We start from the raw sequence: 20,801 nt of genomic DNA, 5'->3' as shown, positions 1-20,801 counted from the left end.
CCTTTGAAGAAGCATGATCAGTTATGGGTAACATCTAGGTTTTGCTTCTTTTGCCAGAAAACAGTACGATATGCGCAAACTCACCTTACCAATATAGGTACTAAAGCAGTAGCTATTGCTATGGACTCCTGAAACAGAGTTCAAATGGTTCAAATGGCTCTGAGCATTATGGGACTTAACTGCTGAGGTCATCAGTCCCCTAGAACTTAGAACTACTTAAACCTAACTAACCTAAGGACATCACACACATCCATGCCCGAGGCAGGATTCCAGCCTGCGACCGTAGCGGTCGCGCGGTTCCCGAATGTAGCGCCTAGAACCGCTCGGCCACACCGGCCGGCTGAAACAGAGTGTTTCACGAAATAAGCAATTGGCGACCGTAGAGGACAATAGTTTATGGGAAATCTCATTGTGTCAGTTTGTGCCTCATAAAAAATTACAGTATTGCATTGAAAAAATAGACTATTTCTGTAGACAACAAAGTCATGTGTATTAATTGCATGGAAAATTACTCATCACTTTGCATGCTATAATTTGCAAAACCCCCTTTCGATATCTTGAACAGTTGTGAAACATGACTGTTTATGAATAGTTCTCTTTCGCTTTATTGTGGTGTGAACAGTGCGCTGCATAAAATCCATTTCCTCAAGATTGGAAATACGTATAGACCTCCTCCCAGGTCTACGGAAAAATTCAATTTATTAGCTAAATTTCATACACGGTAATGTGTGACCTAGTATTCATCAAATGCAAAATCATAACGTCCCCTATTTTTCATCCCGAATTTCGCGCTTTGTATTACTTAAATGTTAAATATCACAATAACTATGATCTTTAATGAAGTGATAGACACTTCACGACGCTGTAAAATCGTTTGGAAAGATTGCTGGCAGCTGGCGTGCTCACTCCTCGATTTTGTCAGCGCAGTGCGTCGTCCGGCGACAGCGTCCTCATTAGACAACATGGGGATACTCTCCGTACTTTTTCTTGACGCCCGCGCTGCCCTCCGCTGCGCAGGTAACACGCTTTCTTCCTGCGGGCATCCTCCAAGTGTCGGCTCTCCATTCAAGGGAGAAGTTTTGCATGTAGCCGAATTACAAAAGGGACACCCAAGGGATCGGATTCGAACGCGATGACTGTGATCATGAGACTGACTTGGTGAGTTAATGCAATGATCAATAGTGGAATTAGACTGCAAAAGCAGGATTACCTTAGGGGAAAAAGTCTGGCTCCAGCAAATAAACAAAGCTGAATGTTCGTGAGAATAAGTAGTCGACCGAAATGAAATCCAGCAAAGACTGGAATCGGCATCAGAGCAACATAGGGCAGACTGAAGTCATCAAAGGGTCTGATTAGCACCAAGGGCAAGCGCACATCAGATCCTGAATAACAAGTCTTTAGATGAAGTCCCAAAAGGAAGTCTCTCTAAAGGACCATCGTGAATTTCCATTCATCACAGTGTCTCCACCCGAAAGTCTGCTGAATGTGATCACAGAATCGTATTAGTCTACCAAAATGTTAACCCCACTGTCTGGTTCTCTTGTTCTGAGGCAGTTTTTTATTCCTCTTGCGCTTTCAGAGTGCTGAAATTTTGGCGTCGTTTCTTATCACTGCCAGCCGATAGACGACTGTTCCTCAGCAGTTCGCCTGCTCTCGATTCCTCATTCTGGGGTACCAACTTTCTGCTGAAAAACTGCCAGACTTTCACACATGTGTGCCCATCAAGCGTTCTCAAGGTGTTTTGCCTGGCATGATGACGGTTAGCTGTGTTGTGGCAAATAATCTTACGCCTCGAGCAATCTATAGTTGGCGTCAGGGTGGTCACAGATCTGCAAGAAGGTTAGCTACTTCGTTACGTTTCCCACCGAGATTCAGTTATAGCGGAAGAATTTGCTTTAGTAGTGCAGAAAGCCAGCTGACTATGACTCCCCTCTGTCAATCACAAGCCTTTCACAGTGAGGGCCGCGCGGGTTTAGCCGAGCGGTCTAGGGCGCTGCAGTCATGGACTGTGCGGCTGGTCCCGGCGGAGGTTCGAGTCCTCCCTCGGGCATGGGTGTGTGTGTTTGTCCTTAGGATAATTTAGGTTAAGTAGTGTGTAAGCTTAGGGACTGATGACCTTAGCAGTTAAGTCCCATAAGATTTCACATGCATTTGAGCATTTTTCACAGTGAGGTCTCTCCAGTAGGAAGCAGTGCTCCGATCGGTACGTCCGCATTGTCAGTCACCTGAGTTTCGAGCAAAGGGTTTCCACAGACCACCAACAAATAACCGTTCCTTTTGTGTGTAAAGCCAATGTATCTCAGTCACTCGCCGTCTGTTATACTTTGGCAGCTGCATGCAGACTAAATAGAAACAATCTCTGTAACTGGTTCCTATATTACAAAAATAATTTCAAACAGGAACTATTTGTAGATTAGAGGTGGGCTCAGATATCCAGATATGCATAAATGAACAAGTAATGAACTCCACCAATTATCTAAACTTAATGATATGAGGCTGGAGGGACTTTTAATCTTTCCACTAGCTTGCTATGAAATTACGAAACATGCTATCAGTATATGTTGCAAACACGATGCCATAATCTGAACAATCAGTGGGAAATCTGTACCTGATAACATGAACTGTGGGTCATAACATATAGCACCACTTGAGCTTTAGTCATTATATCCAAGAGTGAGAGACAGACAGACAGACAGACAGAGGGGGAAGGGGAGTAGAGAGCTCGACCTTGTGCCACAAAATAGTGAATTTAAAATTTAATTCGAGATTTAGAAACAGTTTCACATCTTGTTCGTTCTCAGTGTGCAAATTAGATTAAGCTAAATAATAAGTATTTAAAATTCGTATTGGCGGTGTGCATGTTAACTAACACAGAATTTTTTTTTTTTTTTTCAGATGGTGGTCAGCAGTTGTGGACCTCTTTGACTTGACACTGATGCAAGATTTCTCCATAGCTAATTCTCTGGTTGGTATATCTCTGATATTCTTCGTCGACATGATGTTTATGACGGTGATTCCACTGTACTTGTTCAACACCGGACTTTCTCGTAACGACGCTGCCTTGGCCATGTCTGTGATGACTTTCTCTGACATGGCAGGACGGCTTAGTATGGCGATCATCGGCGCCTGTGGGGTCACGAAGAACAGGCTGCTGTTCCTTCTGGGTTCAACAGCGTGTGTGTCCTTCCGAACAAGTAAGTAAGCCTCAATGCTATTGGAGAACACTTTTAGATTCATGAATGAGATTGCACCTGCATTTTTGGCTCAGTGCCATTTTTTTTCACTTTTTTTACGCGTCTAGTTCTGTAGGACCAAACTGAGGATCTGATCTCCAAGGTCATGGAACGTGTCAGTACATGAAATTACCACCAAAAAGTAATAACAGATGAAATAAATGCTTATGAACCCAAAAAAAAGACAGACCATAAGTTTATGTAAACGCAATTGACAATATAACACAGGAATCAGCTTAATTTTTCAAGGAACTCCTCGACAGAATAGAAGCAGTGACCCCTGAGGAAACTCTTCCGTTTTGATTTGAAAGCGCGTGGGTTACTCCTAGCATTTTTGAATTCTTGTGGTAGCTTACTGAAAATGGATCCAGCAGTATACTGTACATCTTTCTGCATAAGAGTCAAGGAAGTGCGATCCAGATGCAGACTCGATTTCTGCCTAGTATTAACTGAGTGAAAGCTACTAAATCTTGGGAATAAGGTGATACTGTTAACAAGAAACGACGCTAAAGAATATATATATATATATATATATATATATATATTGAGAGGCCAATGTCAGTATACCCAGGCTAGTTAACAGGGGTTGTTCGCGAACTAACACCACTTATTGCCCGAACCGCCCGTTTCTGACACAATAATGTCCTTTAAAAATGGGAAGAGATACCCCAAAACATAATACCATACGACATAAGCGAATGAAATATAGGCAAAGTAGACTTTTCGTGTCCAACTATCACTTATTTCAAATATCATTCGAATAGTAAAAATGGCCTCATTAAGTCTTTGAACAACATCCCGGACGTTTATGATAGTTTACTATCTATCTGAAAACCTAGAAATTTGCGTTGTTCAGTTTCACTAATCATAAGCTCATTCTGTGAAATTAAAACGCGGGTTTTGTTGAATTGTGTGTTAGAAACTGTAAAAGCTGTGTCTTAGTGTGATTTAGCATTAGTTTATTTTCTAGAAGCAATGAACTTATGTCTTGAACTGCACAATTTGAAACAGAGCCAATGTCGTACACAACATCCCTTACTACCAAGCTAGTGTCATCAGCAAACAGAAATATTTTAGAACTAACCGTAATGCTACAGGACATATAAATAAGAAACAAGAGTGGTCCCAGCACTGATCTCTCCCCCCCCCCCCCCCCCCCCATTTGACTGTTCCTCCCTCAGACCTCACATTACAACAATTCTCAACAATGAGAAAAACGACCTTTTGCTGTCTGTTGTTAAGTAAGAGGTGATCCAGTTGCGAGCTACTCCCTGTATTCCATAATGGTCCAATTTCTGGAGGAATATTTTGCGATCAACACAATCAAATGTCTTAGTTACACTACTGGCCATTAAAATTGCTACACCAAGAATAAATGCAGATGATAAATGGGTATTCATTGGACAAATATATTATACTAGAATTGACATGTGATTACATTTTCGCGCAATTTGGGTGCATAGATCCTGAGAAATCAGTACCCAGAACAACCATCTCTGGCCGTAACAACGGCCTTGATACACCTAGGCATTGAGTCAAACAGAGCTTGGATGGCGTGTACAAGTACAGCTGCCCATGCAGCTTCAACAATATACCACAGTTCATCAAGAGTAGTGACTGGCGTATTGTGACGAGCCAGTTGCTTGGCCAACATTGACCAGACGTTTTCAATTGGTGAGAGATCTGGAGAATGTGCTGGCCAGGGCAGCAGTCGAACATTTTCTGTACCCAGAAAGGCCCGTATAGGACCTGCAACATGCGGTCGTGCATTATCCCGCTGAAATGTAGGGTTTCGCAGGGATCGAATGAAGGGTAGAGCCACGGGTCGTAACACATCTGAAATGTAACGTCCACTGTTCAAAGTGCCGTCAATGCGAACAAGAGGTGACTGAGACGTGCAATCAATGGCACCCCATACCATCACGTCGGGTGATACGCCAGTATGGCGATGACGAGTACACGTTTCCAATGTGCGTTCACCGCGATGTCGCCAAACACGGGTGCGACCATCATGATGCTGTAAACTGAACCTGGATTTACCGAAAAAATGACGTTTTGCCATTTGGGCACCCAGGTTCGTCGTTGAGTACACCATCGCAGGCGCTCCTGACTGTGATGCAGCGTCAAGGGTAACCGCAGCCATGGTCTCCGAGCTGATAGTCCATGCTGGTGCAAATTTCGTCGAACTGTTCGTGCAGATGGTTGTTGTTTCGCAATCGTCCCCATCTGTTGACTCAGGGATCGAGACGTGGCTCCACGATCCGTACAGCCATGCGGATGTCTGTCATCTCGACTGCTAGTGATACGAGGCCGTTGGACTCCAGCACGGCGTTCCGTATTACCCTCCTGAACCCACCAATCCCATATTCTGCTAACAGTCATTGGATCTCGAGCAACGCGAGCAGCATTGTCGCGATACGATAAACCGCAATCGATATAGGCTACAATCCAACCTTTATCAAAGTCGGAAACGTGATGGTAGGCATTTCTCCTCCTTACACGAGGCATCACAACAACGTTTCACCAGGCAACGCCGGTCAACTGCTGTTTGTGTATGAGAAATCGGTTGGAAACTTTCTTCATGTAAGCACGTTGTAGGTGTCGCCACCGGCGCCAACCTTGTGTGAATGCTCTGAAAAGCTAATCGTTTGCATATCACAGCATCTTCTTCCTGTCGGTTAAATTTCGCAGCTGTAGCACGTCATCTTCGTGGTGTAGCAGTTTTAATGGCCAGTAGTGTAAATCTAAAGAGATGCATAGCGTTCTTAACCTTTTGGTTCTTTGAATAATTTTGACGAATAAGCTCGAGATCCATTCACCTGCAGAGTTCTTATGTTGGGAAAAAGTTCGTTTGCTTACATACTGCCAGCTTTGCTAACAACTAGTTCTCGCCTCACAGTTGCATAGTACAAATCAACAAAAGCAGATCACTCCATCTTCTTTTCTTTTTTCATACATGTTATATCGTTGTACTGGGGAATGACATACAAGTAATAATCCATTAATTTGGTATAAACTCCTTCTGATAGAACAAATAAACTTCTCAAAACAATTCTTGCATTGCCTGCATATCTGCGAACATGGATGATTAGAGAAATTTTGTTGGCAAAAATCTCGAAAAGTTCTTTACGAACTGACTTCAGATATTCACCCAGTACTCTAATTAACATTTGGACGTATATAGGCTACATATTTGTAATATATGTAAATATATATATACTTAAAATATCAACACAAGGCGTTGTTTAATCTTGTTACCAAAACTCTGGAAAATTCTTTACCTATTTACTTCAAATTTTCACCCAACTCTGGTGAAATTTTGACTACCATAGAATACATATTTTTAAATATATATAGTATATAAATATATATAAGATTGAATAGACAAAATTATTGGCAAAAGGTTCAAAAAGTTCTTGATCAACTTATTTCAATTTTTTGCACGATAATCAGCTGATCGATTCACGACTCCTACCCGCTATTACGGGCCAAGGGATATTATATGGCCCCCCGTGGGAGTGAAAATTTGCTTACAACTTTTCGCGATCCCACTCTGTGCTAGCTGTATGCATTACCCTCTCCAACTAATGGTGTCCACTTTAACTTCATATAAAATTTTACTTGATGGACTCATTACATAAATGACTGCTATCAAGTACCTTTCAATGCACATTCAGTTGGGCATAGTCTATGTACGTTTCCAAACAACACTGTACAGTTGTTCTGTTAAAACTGACTGCGAGAGAAAAAAATGCTGTGCTGTGAATATGTGCGTTTTCGTTTCCTTTCTAGCAGTCAGTTTTAACTGATGAATCAGTGCATTTAAACTATAAGACAAATTTCTTATATAATATCTTTATCCCTATATATAATTTTAAACAAAATTTGCATACTCAACAATGCGCTATTACGTTTTATTCCTTACGGTTGGTTTTAAGAGAAAACAGGAAAGTTAGAATACTACCACTGAATCTGAATCCTCCGAAACTTTGTAATCCTGCCCGTCCGCAGATTAAACTTCTGCAAAATACTGTCGTTGAAGCTGCTATCTTTACAGATCCCTCAGCTGCAGATGTGTCTCTCATACCCTGTATAGCAACGATCGATTTTCATTTAAGTGACTTCGGTTTCCAGTTGAGGTTCCTTTGCAACACCAATAAACAAGGCTCAAATTGAGAGAGAAGGAGGGCTAGTGGCAGGTAGAGGAGATGGACAGAGATGGGGAGGAAATGAACGTAAAGAGGAGAGGAGGAGATGGACAGAGAGCGGGAGGAGGAAGAGAACGACAGATAGGGAGGATGAGATGATGGACAGAGAAATGGAGAGGAGACGGAGACTAGGACATACATCCAATTCCCATACATATTTAGCAAATGAGAAGCATTGCTGGATTCGCTAGTCCAGTATGGTAGAAAGAATGCATGATTAAATGTGAAGTTCATTTAGTTCCCAGAGCTGCCACTTCTAGCAGGAACAGTCTCTCTGATGTGGCATCAGGTCGATCTGAAGGGGACCAAACAGTGAGGTCATCGGTCCCATCGGATTAGGGAAGGAAATCGGCCTAGCCCTTTCAAAGGAACCATCCCGGCATTTGCCTGAAGCGATATAGGGAAATCACGGGAAACCTAAATCAGCATGGCCGGATGTGGGTCTGAACCATAGTCCTCCTAAATGCGAGTCCAGTGTGCTAGCCACTGCGCCACCTCGCTTGGTGAGTCGAAATTAACTGGGATGGTAGATATTGCTTCAGCTCTGTTCAAGAATTCTGCAGTCGTAGAGGCTGGGAGCGGTGTCTCAGCGACCCATGTCCAGATGTTCTTAGTTGGTGGGAGATCTGGCGAACGTGATGCTCATGGCAACAGTTGAACACCCTCTCTGTCGAGGCAGTTCAGCACAGAACGAGCAAATTGCGCTCTTGCGTCATTAAGCACAGCTATCGGCTTAACTCATCGGAAATGTAATGTCTGCTGCCCAAATTACCGGCTACGCGAACGGGGCGTGGTGTTGTTGGGCGCCCAGTGCCACCCTATACCATAAGCCAGGTGCTAGGGCGATCGCCCAGTGGCACCACTTACCATAAGCTAGGTGCTTGGGCGATATGACGATATGACGTTCGTTTCCCTCCGAGCCTCCACGCACCCCTAGAACTTAGGACTACTTAAACCTAACTAACCTAAGGACATCACAAACATCCATGCCCGAGGCAGGATTCGAACCTGCGACCGTAGCGGTATCGCGGTTCCAGACTGTAGCGCCTAGAACCGCTCGGCCACTCTGGCCGGAAGTCGCACTGTCCTTGTGGATACTTGCGAACGCGAACTTTTCCTGACTCATGGTGCATGACGTGCTGTACGAGACTGTAATGCAAAGCAAACAATACAACTGTCTTCTGAGGTGTTAGTCGCGTGGTGTCGAGATCGTGCGTAGCGCTCGATATTGCCCTCCAAAACCCATATATTCCATATAGGACTGTTGATATTTTTAATCGGGCCTAGACATATCGAAAAAATTGTCGATATATCGACGGAAGTATCGAAATACCGCCAAGAAAAAAATATCGGCTGCACATTGTAAATGTTCTGTCAGTTTTAGAGCTGTATACTTAAATATTGTTTTATTATTACATATTCTGTACATCAACAAGCTAGCAGCCTGTCTATCGACCTCACACCAAGAATTGAAAGGAAAACGATGCAAGTTCACGCGTGGCGAGAACCTCTTTGCTAACAGTGGTAACTGCAGGTAGTGTATCCGTCGTTCGGTTGCGTCACATATTGGATTTGTCTGGAGCACTTCGTTCCGACTTCCCTGCTTTTTCATTTCTGCAAACGCCAGAGACCTAGCAGTCGTAGTATCAAGATTACGTGGTGAAGTTAAACGCTGCATTTTCTACTGGTAGCGTCGAGCGCCGATTACGTCAGCATTTCCCTTCACACGTCTCCGTCCACCGCAAAAACCAATCTTGTCATTTAGATTTTTGTTCATTATTTTCATCAACGGTTTTTGAGGAATGCTGATGTGAATAAATAGCACACTATGAGGATGTACGAATCTATCTATATACTCTGCACTCGGAAACGGCGCAACACATCCAGTTTTTTCTCTTAACAATTACTTCTCAGCACAAACTACTCTGGAACAAATGCAAAAGTTTTTAAGACTGTTTACGACCGCTGTGTACATTCATTTTTCGACATTGTAATCAGTTGCTGCCCTAATTACAATTTCCACGTGTTTTATTTCAGTGATCATATTCTTCGTGGAGTTCACGCCAATTGTTGTACTGTCAGTGCTGATGGGATTCTCCAGGAGCTACGTCACGAGCACCATGCCTCTCGTGATTGGAGAGACGTGCAGCAAGGAACGCTTTCCCGCCGCCTATGGCCTACACCAAGTCATGTCTGGCATCCTTTACATCACCATCGGACCTCTAATAGGTAAGTGCTCCAGAGTTCCTCCTCACGTGGTTACACGCCTGCTGGAAGTTAAGAATGCCGGTCTTTCGTGTCGAATCCTCGTAATCATCTTTCTGTGGATCTCAGACCATTAAGTTTCCTTGATGTGGCTGTTTTGGAGCACTGGTATACACACAGATATACACAATCATTTCCGAGGACCAAAACCGAAGTACAGGGATAGTTGCTTTCGATTTTGCTAAAATAAATAAATCGTATAAGACAATATCTCGGAAGTAAGATAGATATGGAAGTGTCTGAATTCAAGTTTGCTCAAGAAAATATTGTTTTTGACAGCATATTCGGCAGATTCTTTTAGTGGCGAAGCAAGATCTTCACAGCCCGTAACTGTGAAAGTCCTCTGAAAATTGAAACATGGTAGACAGCACCTTATCAGTATGCGACTTCTAAACTTCCTACATCAAGCGTGATTGAGTCGTCGTATCTACTTGCAGTACACTTTTGCCCAATCTCTTCGCTCTTTTCACTTTTCCGAGACTGCCATCACGGTGACCATTTGTAGACACGAAGTGCCTCTGCACCTTTGGTCCAAGTCGTTATAGCCACATATAGTCATCATTTAAGACGTTTAATTCCCATGTTAGGCTGCTGGACTTCAACCTATCAATTGATAAACAGCATCGCACTCACCGATTGCAGACCTCCCTCATTTACTCACTCAAACACAATGTATCCCGTAAGTCTTATAATGAAGAACAGCCTTCAGAACAAGTCGGTCACTGCAGGTTACTTGCATAAAGTATACAAAAAATAAATTATGATTAGTGCTAAGAAACTCAAATCGATAGTGACAAGAATTACTTCTACATTACTTTATATACATACGTTTATATTAGGACAATAAAGCTTTCTCTTACACTACTTACTGTTACGGTTGCAAGTTCGAATCCTACCTCATGCTTGGATGTGTGCGATGTATTTAGGCTAGTTAGGTTTAAGTAGTTCTAAGTCTAGGGGACTGATGACCTCAGATGTGAAGTCCCATAGTGCTTAGAGCCATTTGATCCATTTGCACTACTTAACTGCTGTTTTTATGTAATACTTCAAACAACGCATTTGTACAACTTTACACAGAAAACTATCAATCTACGTATTACATAAAGATATAAGCGTCTTTGCGGAAGAAAAACTATTCGTCTCCTAACAGATCCTCGATTTTCTTCTTCATTCTATATATTATTCTTGCCAGCAGCTTGTATGCATCTGCTGTTAAGCTGACTGTGCGTTAGTTCTCTCCTTGTAGTAACCACCAACAAGATAGACTCGGTTTAGCTGTGTTTAGATAACTCAAACAGAAGCTTCGGTGACTGATTGAATCAAGCTAGCTATGCAGACGCGACAGTGATGAAATAAGTAACCGCCTTATTACTGTGCGATCACACCTACTTAAGATATTTCCGGATTTTGAGCTCGTTAAAAGTTTCTTTCGATTTATGAATCATAAAACAGTTTCCACCTTCTTTACTTTTTGTTTTTTGTGTGGTGATGATGTACACTCTCTTTTACTTCTTTTGGTATTTACTTACTAAATTTCCTTTCATTTCACGATTCTTTTGTGACTTTCCTGCGTATTCATACGCCTATCGTTTCTAGTTTTTCTTCCCTTGTGGTCCAGAGTTCATTCTTCACAACCACAGCTTAATCATTTCAAATGTGTTGACAAACTTTTACCTTATTTATTTATTGCAGTTACTGCTTATAAATAAATAACTTATATTTTAATGAGTTGCTTGGTCATTACCCCTCTTCAGTTAATACCTATTATCTTTAATCTGTCGTTGGTTAACCTACTACAAAAGCAGTAGAATTCATTTACATCCTTCAGACATACATTTCTTGCCTTAAGGATTGCTCTCTCATGCTATCTAATTTGTCTGTCACCATCATTTTGATTATTTTATTTTATTCTTAGCTCGTAGTTGGCCATGGCAGAAGTTAAAATTTGTGCCCTACAATTCGTGTATTATAATGAATCTGTTACTATCAACAAGTCTAAAGCACTGTATGTGTTTGTCATTATTAATTCCCTTTCCTCGTTATTTATATTTCACTTGCTTAAAAAAATGAAATAAGGAGAGGGCACCCACCTTTACTCTTTTTCCTGTTTTAATATTCCCAAGGCTATATTATATGAATAATATTGGTTTTTCCTTTCACAGGTGTAGTAACTATTTCACTTTTTAAATCTTGCTATTGGTATTCTATCCCAAAACAGTTTTGTTTCAACTTGTCTTTAGCTTTTTAATAACTACTACAAGCAGTAATATTATCATCTCCAATCACTTTGTTATTGTTCAAGATGTTTAAGACATTCCTGAATATTTATAGTAATTGACAGTCCCATCTGTTAATTATTATTCTACTGTTTCCAAGATCTGTAATCTCTCTAACATCATCTCTATTACCAGTTAGTTGTACAGTAAATTCATTCCATCTAATTGGAATCATTTCTGGCTCAAAGACAACGCTTTGTTCTTGATCGTCTTACTATGTGTTCTACAATTCAATATTGGTCATGTAATTTTTCAGTGCATCTTGTTTATATTTCCTTTTGTAGATTTTCTTCTATCTCAATACTTAGTTTTCCTGTACTGCAGTTATAGTTTCTGTGCAACATTTAGTTTTTATATAGTATTCCACTTCTCTGTGTCTACCCAAAACCTAAAATTTTTAATCTGTTTCACTCTCTCGTGAGATTAAGTATGTTTTATCTTATACATGGTCTCATTGACTAGAATTTCTTCTTTTTGTTCCTCATCCTTTTTCTGGATCTCCAGTGGCACATAGTATTCTCTTCCAGCCCACTGTTTGATAGCTTATCTTCTCTGTCTCAGCTCTAAATCCTCAGCTGGGTATCTTCATATTTTAGTATTTATATACTTCATGTAGTTTCAGTTGTGCTTTGTTGTTTTAAAACTGTAATGTTATATTCAGTTATAACTACTAAGTGATCATTATCAGTGTCAAAACATGAATAGCAATGACTGGATTTCAGTCAGTGCCTTTATTTTACTCATAGTTTTGTGCCTAGCTTTCCCAGTGTCTTTCAGGTTTACATTCTTCTACTAGAAACTTTTAATTAAACGTTCATAATACATTACACAGTGCCCACAAAATTTTAATAGCTTTTAAGTTCTGCTATTCGTATTTCCTAACACAAGTATACCAGCCCATTTTAAATTTTGACATCATATTTATTAAAGTGTTTCACTACTACTTCCTTTTTTTTATCCTAACTAATACTTCATTTCATCACACATATTCATCACCTTTGCTGTTTGTCATTATGAAGTCAGTGTGTGCAATGTTTACACCTATAGGGAAATTTTATGTTTGCTGTAGATAATAAGTCATTAATACTGTATATCACATTGTCCTGTTTCTAATGTAAATGTTTTATTCAAACATTGAGCATGTTTACATGTAATTGGTGTCATTAGTGTTAACACAATAATAATAATATAAACTTTGGCACAACAAACGTTATTAACTACAATATAATAATCCAAGATCGATATAATACATGTTTGTGCAAATGTCAATGAAAACAAGAAGTTTCCTAACATATCAGTTACAAGATAAATAACTACATAGTTCAGTGAACAACAAATAAATAATCAAACAGATAATTAACAATAAGCACATGAAACAGTACTAAAATAGTTGCACAGTGTGGCATAAGTATAGTTTGCAGTTAATTTACAGCTCATTTTCATAACGAGAGTGGGTCATTTGTCACATACTCAATGAACTCATGAGCAGAGTAAATTTCTTTACTTTTCATCCACCTTGAAAGACTAGTTTCAAATTTATTTACCGGCACTGTGTGGGGATTTTTAGGTAATTTGTTGAACTAGACAAGACCAAGATATTCATAACTTTTATGTGTGTTTGCAAGCCTAGTATATGGATCTGAAATCATACTGTGTGTATCATTATGTTCAAAATATTGACTCAGCTGTTTATGCATACAATATTCTATTATTTTAGATATTAAGGTTATACGTGATATTGGTCGATAGTGATCTGGAGATGCTATATCTCCTTTCTTATGTGCTGGTTTAAGAACAGAAATTTTTAAACATTCTGAATAATTACCCTCATTTAAAATTTTGTTGATTATTTTAGTCAGTGGCATTACAATTTGATTTCTGATATATTTAATAACATAATTTGAGAGGCCATAGTTATCCTGTGCTCTAGAATTACTGAGCTTAGCTATTGATTCATTGACCATCTTCTCAGCTACACACGTGTGTCTGTCTGCTTACTATTCATTTTTGGCAGCAGTGCATCTCCCTCACTCACATTCTCCATTATGATGTTATCTGATTGTGGACTGACAAAATGTACATGTGAATATCAGGTGGAATTGGTGTCTGGTATACTTTATTATCACAGTTAGTCTCTGTTTTAATAATTTCCCATGTAGCTTCGCATTTATCCACTGAGTTCAGTATGTATTTATCATTTGCTTTGCAGTTAGCTGCCTTGATTTCAGACCTGTAAATCTTTTGCACTTTCATATACATTTCCTTGTCAGCATTGTTATGCTTGGACTTATCATAACAGAGTAGCTTTATGATTGTTATTCTACTTAGATGTGAGCTGTACCAACTTTTTAGAGTTTCTTTTTGGTGCAACGATTTTGCTTTGATGTTTTCTTGCAGTGTTTAGGACAACATGCTTCAAAATTTTTAGTTAACAGTTATAGAAATTTGTTGGTGTATTCATTTACACCTGCAATTGTTATTATTTTATCACATTCTATTAAATGCAATTTACATATCAACTTGTTTACCTTTGATTCGTCAATTGGTCTCATAATTTTTCTAGTCTATGGAAGTTTCAGTTGCCTTACTGTTAAAAGTTTGTCTGAGCCATAGTCCCTCAAGATCCGACCTGCCTAGCTTGAGTGTGGTTATTCTGTTTTGTTTAGATGAAAATTACAAATTATGTTATCTAGAAATGCTTCCTGTCATGTGGGTTTGACATTTACACAAGTGAAATTAAGGAATCTTAATGTATTTAGCAAGTGATCAACCTTTATATTCTTAAACCTAATGTCTATATTGATACCACCAAATATTAGCACCAAATAATAGTATTATGTACTCTTTGTATTTGAGTATCAGTTTCTCCAGAAGCTCCACAAACAGGTCTTCATTGTGCTTTGGGCAGGCAGTATAGTGAAGCTGTTATAATTTCCTGTTTTGACAAACATTATGACTGCAGCTTCAAATTTTGCTTCTGTGCACAGTCCACTTACATCTATTACTTCATAGATTAGGTTCAGAGTATTTTTAATATATACAGATACGCCACCATGTTTAATACTTGTGCTACAGTAGCTGGTTGCCAATTCTTATCCAAATTTCATTTGCCTCTTTTGGAAGGTATTACATCGCTTGATCTTGATGTTTCTTTTCCAGGAAAGATAAGTCAGTTTGTTGGATATGAACTATCCCAAGGTTTTCCATCTAGTTTTTGATATTACTAGAACAAGTAGTTAAGCCTGTTTCATGATTTCTTCAATTTTGATAGCTTTACAAAATTTAGTAATGCACTTATATTCCAACTTAAAGTTTTAAATTCCAATTACTTCAGTTTTGCAAGAAGATTTCTGAATAATGACCTTGGATGTTTTACCTCCTCTGGATCTTAGGTTCTAATTACCATGATTGGTGATTTGAATTACCCTTTTCCTTTGATTTGGTCCTGACTACAGAACTTAAGAGCTTCTTAAGAATTTTTAATGTGTCGATTTTTCTTTCAGTTTCACCTAGTGCTGCTTATTGAGATATATTCAGAAATATTTCTAAAGGAATATTCAGCTGTTGTTGATTATTATACTGTAAAAAATCAATAGGGCAGATACTTATACCTCCATAAGATATCTGCAAATCATCCTTAAAATTTTGAGATAACATTTGCACTGTTGACATCCACAATGCCAACAAACCACCAACTGGTTAGGCCTAATGTAGGACAGATAAATAACTTGCAAGCCACATGTCCATACATGAAACCTAGAAGGTGGTAAAAGACCTAGATAATGTTACTGTCGTAACTCAAAAGGGATATATGGGAAAAATAATAATTCATATACCAAACCAGGTATGCAAATGTTGATCATCAGAGGATATGCTTTGAATGCTATCATTTTTCTCAGAAACACATCACTATTAAACACAAACCCAGTTGAGTGATTAACAAACACACTACATTTAAAACCCTGTTGGATCATTAGAGGAAACTTTATATGTTATTGACAGCCTTCATGTTGACTATAGCTACATGCTTGTGAGCAGTATATCACAGATAGGATTGCTTCTGCAAGTGATGATAGAGCTAATTGTTGCTTTTTTCACACTTCATATACATCTTGTATGTGAGCTATATTATCATAGCGTACGAATTTCAGGGGGAGGAATGGTTCATTGGTTACTTGTTGGTGGTTTTATAATACAGATGTGTTGTATACATAAGAAAAGTTCTCAGTTGCAATAATTTAATTTGAATAATGAATGGCAATCTTATTGAGTATCAAGAAGGTGCAGTTGTGAATCGACACTAGTATTATAATAGTAATTATAGATATCTATGAATCAGTTAACAATATGTTATCAGTCCTCCCATGCTCTTGGAAGCAGCTGTTACTGATGAACAATATGGCATTTTATCATTTCTAGGCTATTTGTTATTCAAAAATAATCTCAAAGTTCTCTCCTCTTAATTCTTAGAGCCGTTCAGAGATATGTCAATATGTAAAACAGGGTCTGGTAGTGTTTATGAATGCCTGATATTTCAAATGATACATTGGTCTCTCTTCATTGGAGTAAATGCAAAGCTGAAAGTTCTAGATAGAGAATAAGACAGTGTACTAGATTGTTAGCAATTTGAACTGACTGGTAATTTCTTGGCACAAATTTAATTTATTATTACCTCAGTGCAAAGATAAAATAAAATAAGAGATATATCCTTTCCATTTATGATGGTAAGGGAAATTTAGAAATAAAATCTCATTTACATATTCATTATATCTTGCTTTGAAATACCTTTGTAAATAGACAACACTCATACACTTATGTGATCCTGAAAAAATATCACTTTACATTGCTGTGTAACTGCATGATTTAATCACAAAGTAAAATTATGTACCGGTAAACTGTTTTGTCAATTTAGAAACAAATTTTTATTTCATTCCAGGTTTGCTGAAAGATATAACCAACAGTTTTGTGGCAAGTATTGCTACTTTAGATGTGATTGCACTTCTTTGCATTGTATCCTGGATTTTGGAAATAATTGTGACTTACAAAAGGAAGCGAGATAAGCTGGCACCTAACATGTAGAAGGCCATTAACTACATTTGTTTACGTGGACTAATGGACGAATAATGTGCCAGATGCTGAGTGTAGCAATTCTGGCAGTGATACTTGCCACCATTGCAGTATTATTGAAGCAATCTAGTGTAAGATATTAATTGCAAGTGAAATTCATTTTCAGTTTACTGAAATACCATATGTACAAACATTCATTTTACCATATGTATTTCATTAGTGTATAAGTACATTTTTGAGAGAGTGTTACCCATACTTCATTTATAATTAAGGCACAAAGACAAACTACAACTGATTGGTCCTTGCAAGATTTTCTGCATGACCTTAACATGACAAATTATGACATAAAGCTTTAGAATAGACATAGTCTGTTTTGTTTTATTGCACCCATTTGTACAAAATTTATTATATTTGACAGAGTTTGTCTCAGCTGAGTGGGAAAACCAGGAGGTAGCCAAAATAAAAATGTGATCATAAATTATTTTTTATTTTCAAAAATTGTAAATATTGGCACCTAGGCATTTTTAGTTTTCTTATTTTATTTTGATCTTAATGTAATTATTTTTAACTTTTATGAAAATAAAAGTGTATAACATAGAACTGTGTTTTTCAGTAGTTTTAGAAGACATAATATAGTTTAAATGCAAGAATATTCATCATGAAATAAGATATATAAAAGCTCTACAAATAAAGAACCTATGGGGTATTTCAGAAACTATATGACATTCACGTTACCAATAAAGTGAAACATAGTGTAAACAGGCTATTCAGTCTGCATAACAGTGGCTAGTAAAACTAGTTCGCTCCTCACTCATAAAAAATATTTTTGTGACACGCTGAAACTTCAAATGAATTGTCCACAGTAAATGGACTCCACAACTCAGCCACAACAAGAGCCTTACTCTGATAAAAATAGCATTACCTACTGAATGTGATACAGTTGCTAATTTAAGGGCTAAAATCAAGTAATTTAGTTTTGAAATTTTACTTTATATATCCAATTACACATTGTCATAGGAATATCATTCTACATGACACTACATATAAAACAGTCAACACTATAGTGCGGGCTGTATTTTAGTGAGAATTTTTATCGATCATTATTTCAGTTGTATATAGCTCACTGGGCTTCACAGCAGAAATTCAAGATTACAAAACTAATCGCTAGTGAAAATATAATCTTGATTCAAAATCAATTTTACCATCTTTAAGCAGTTCTGTGCTAAGCTTCATTTGATTATATAACAATGCTATACATCAGCAGCAGGTAATATTGGTTATGAGGAAAACATTTAACCAATTAAGACATCACTTCAAAGCAAATTCACATGGAACACCCTTCACTCATGGTACTATAAATAGGAGAAATACTGTACAAAGCATAGTTAAATGCCCAGAAAGTAGTACTCATAGAGATGTGGATCTACATCACTGTATGAATTATTAATATGAAAAGAAGGACTTGATAGCGATGTTACTGAATTAGAAACAATAATATTGTTTCATTAGCTTTAACTGTGATAGTGGAGTCTTAATAAAGTCGCTCATCTGAGTTTAAATGAAAATTTAAAACTTATAAAGAAAGAAATACGTTCTGAAATCTGAATGCACACTTGAACTTAATGGGACCAGGTACTTAAGAATACATTCAACAGTTTGTTCATAGATATGTAAACACTCATTATACTTTTAATTGAGGATATGAAGTTAACAGAGAATGCTCTCAGTAAATGGGTAATAGAAATATTAGTACAGTCAAAACCACATGAGGTTAAATATTAACTTTATTACACCACAGACTTCCACAAGTGACTCTCAAATAATAAGAAATAAGTAAAATAGTAAAAGACGATAAATATACGCTCATATCTACATTTACACCTATACTCTGCAACCATTGTGACGTGCATAGCAGAGGTCACTTTTACATCCCTTTGAATCAGTTATAAGGCTTCTTCCGTTTCCACGCACAGGAAGAATGACTGTTTAAGTGGTTCGTGCATGATGTAATTAATCTAATCTTATTCTCATGATCCCTATTGGAGAGATATATAGAGACTGGTAGTATATTTCTCGAGTCATCATTTAAAATATATTCTTGAAACTCTGTAAGTAGGTTTTCTAGAGAAGGTTTGCATCTGCCTTCAAGCGCCTGCCAATTCAGTTCTTTTAACATTTCTCTGGCACTCTCCCGTGTGCTACCCTTAACTGTATATTCAACATTCCATTTCAATCCTATTTGGTAGAAGTCGCACACACTTTATCAATATTCTAGAATTCCTCTTCATGATCCTCGGATATTTGTATGAGTTTATCGATTCCAACAGTGACTCGTTGATACTATAATTATAGGATACTACGGTTTTTCGTTTTGTGAAGTGCACAGTTTTACTTTTATGAACGTTTAAAGCATCTTGTCAGACTGTGCATTACTTTGAAACCTTATGAAGATGTGACCGAATATTTGACAGCTTCTTTGAGACTGTACTTCATTGTAGATAACTGAATTATCTGCGAAAAAGCTGAGGTTACTATTAATTTTGTATGCAAGGTCATTACTATACAACATGATCAACAACACACTTCCCTGGGGTATACCCAACATTACCTCTACGTTGTCGATGACTCTCCATCCAAGATATTTTGTTGCATTCTCCATATCAAAAGAGTCCTCAATCCCGCTTGGTTGCCCCTATGATCTAACTTTTGACAATAAGTGTAAGTGTGGTACCGAGTCAAACGCTTTCCGGAAATCGAGAAATACTGGGCCCTGCCGACTGCCTTGATTAATGGCTTTCAGTACATCGTGTGGTAAAGTGCGATTTCAGTTTCACATGATCGACGTTTTCGATATCTGTTCTTGTCGATGTGGTGGGAACCATTCTGTTCGAGATACCTCATTATGTTCGAGCTCATAATATGTTCTAAGATTCTACAACAAATGGATGTCAAGGATATTGGATGGTTGTTCCGTTGATCACTTCTGCTATCCTTCTTGTAGATGGGTGTGACTTGCGCTTTCTTCCAACTACTGGGCACGGTTTTTTGTTGGGGGGATCTACGACGATTATAGTTAACAGAGGGGCTAACTCAGCAACAAATTCAGTATAGAACCTTACAGTAATTCCGTCGGGCCCTGGGTCTTTGTCCAATTTTAACAATTTGATCTGTTTCTCAGCATCACTGACACTAATGTCAGCTTCATTTTTCTTTTCACTGGCACGAGAATTAAACTGGGGCAATACTACTGTGTTTTCCTTTTTGAAGGTGTAAAGTAACTTTTAGGAACAGGGTTAAGCATTTCTGATTTTGCGTTGCTACCCTCAATTTCAGCTCTTGTCTTGTCGATGAGTGACAGGACACCAACTTTTATGCCACTAAGAGCATTTACATACGACCAGAATTTCTTTTGATTATTTGAAAAATCTTTTGACAATATTCTCCTACGATTGTCATTGAAGGCTTTACACATTTCTCTGTTGACAGCCAGGCGTGTCTCATTCAGTGTCTCTCTAGCTATAGCTCTATGATTTATTTTATTTCTATTATGCACTAGCCTGTTAGTTCAGAGCTTTCTTTACGGTGACTCTATACCATGAAGAGTACTTCTCGTCATGAACAGTTTACCGAGTACATCCAGCGCACGCTCAGTTAATCTTTTAAACTTGGTTTATAGTCAAAGGTCTAATACTGTGATGTACAGACTTGCTAGTATCGCGGGCCGCAAACCCTTTACTGTGACTACGTAGGGC

General features: G+C 38.3%; 1 protein-coding gene across 2 annotated transcripts in view; it reads left to right on the top strand.

Annotated features, from left to right (window-relative positions):
- Window positions 1–17,608, top strand: part of LOC124789318 (monocarboxylate transporter 7-like) — a 146,333-nt gene extending 128,725 nt beyond the window's left edge. The window contains exons 7-9 of one of the 2 annotated variants that reach the window (XM_047256634.1): window positions 2,896–3,194; window positions 9,479–9,670; window positions 16,919–17,608. In XM_047256634.1, the coding sequence (XP_047112590.1) occupies window positions 2,896–3,194; window positions 9,479–9,670; window positions 16,919–17,061 (634 nt within the window). In that variant the 3' untranslated portion in view covers window positions 17,062–17,608. The remainder of the gene's footprint in view (window positions 1–2,895; window positions 3,195–9,478; window positions 9,671–16,918) is intronic. The other variant, XM_047256633.1, reaches the window with a different exon arrangement.
- Window positions 17,609–20,801: the final 3,193 nt, after the last annotated feature.

Source organism: Schistocerca piceifrons, chromosome 3 (genome assembly GCF_021461385.2).
Source record: "Schistocerca piceifrons isolate TAMUIC-IGC-003096 chromosome 3, iqSchPice1.1, whole genome shotgun sequence".
NCBI lineage: Eukaryota > Metazoa > Arthropoda > Insecta > Orthoptera > Acrididae > Schistocerca > Schistocerca piceifrons.
The sequence above is the reverse complement of the archived record's forward strand: the minus strand, read 5'-3'. Positions and strand labels throughout refer to the sequence as shown.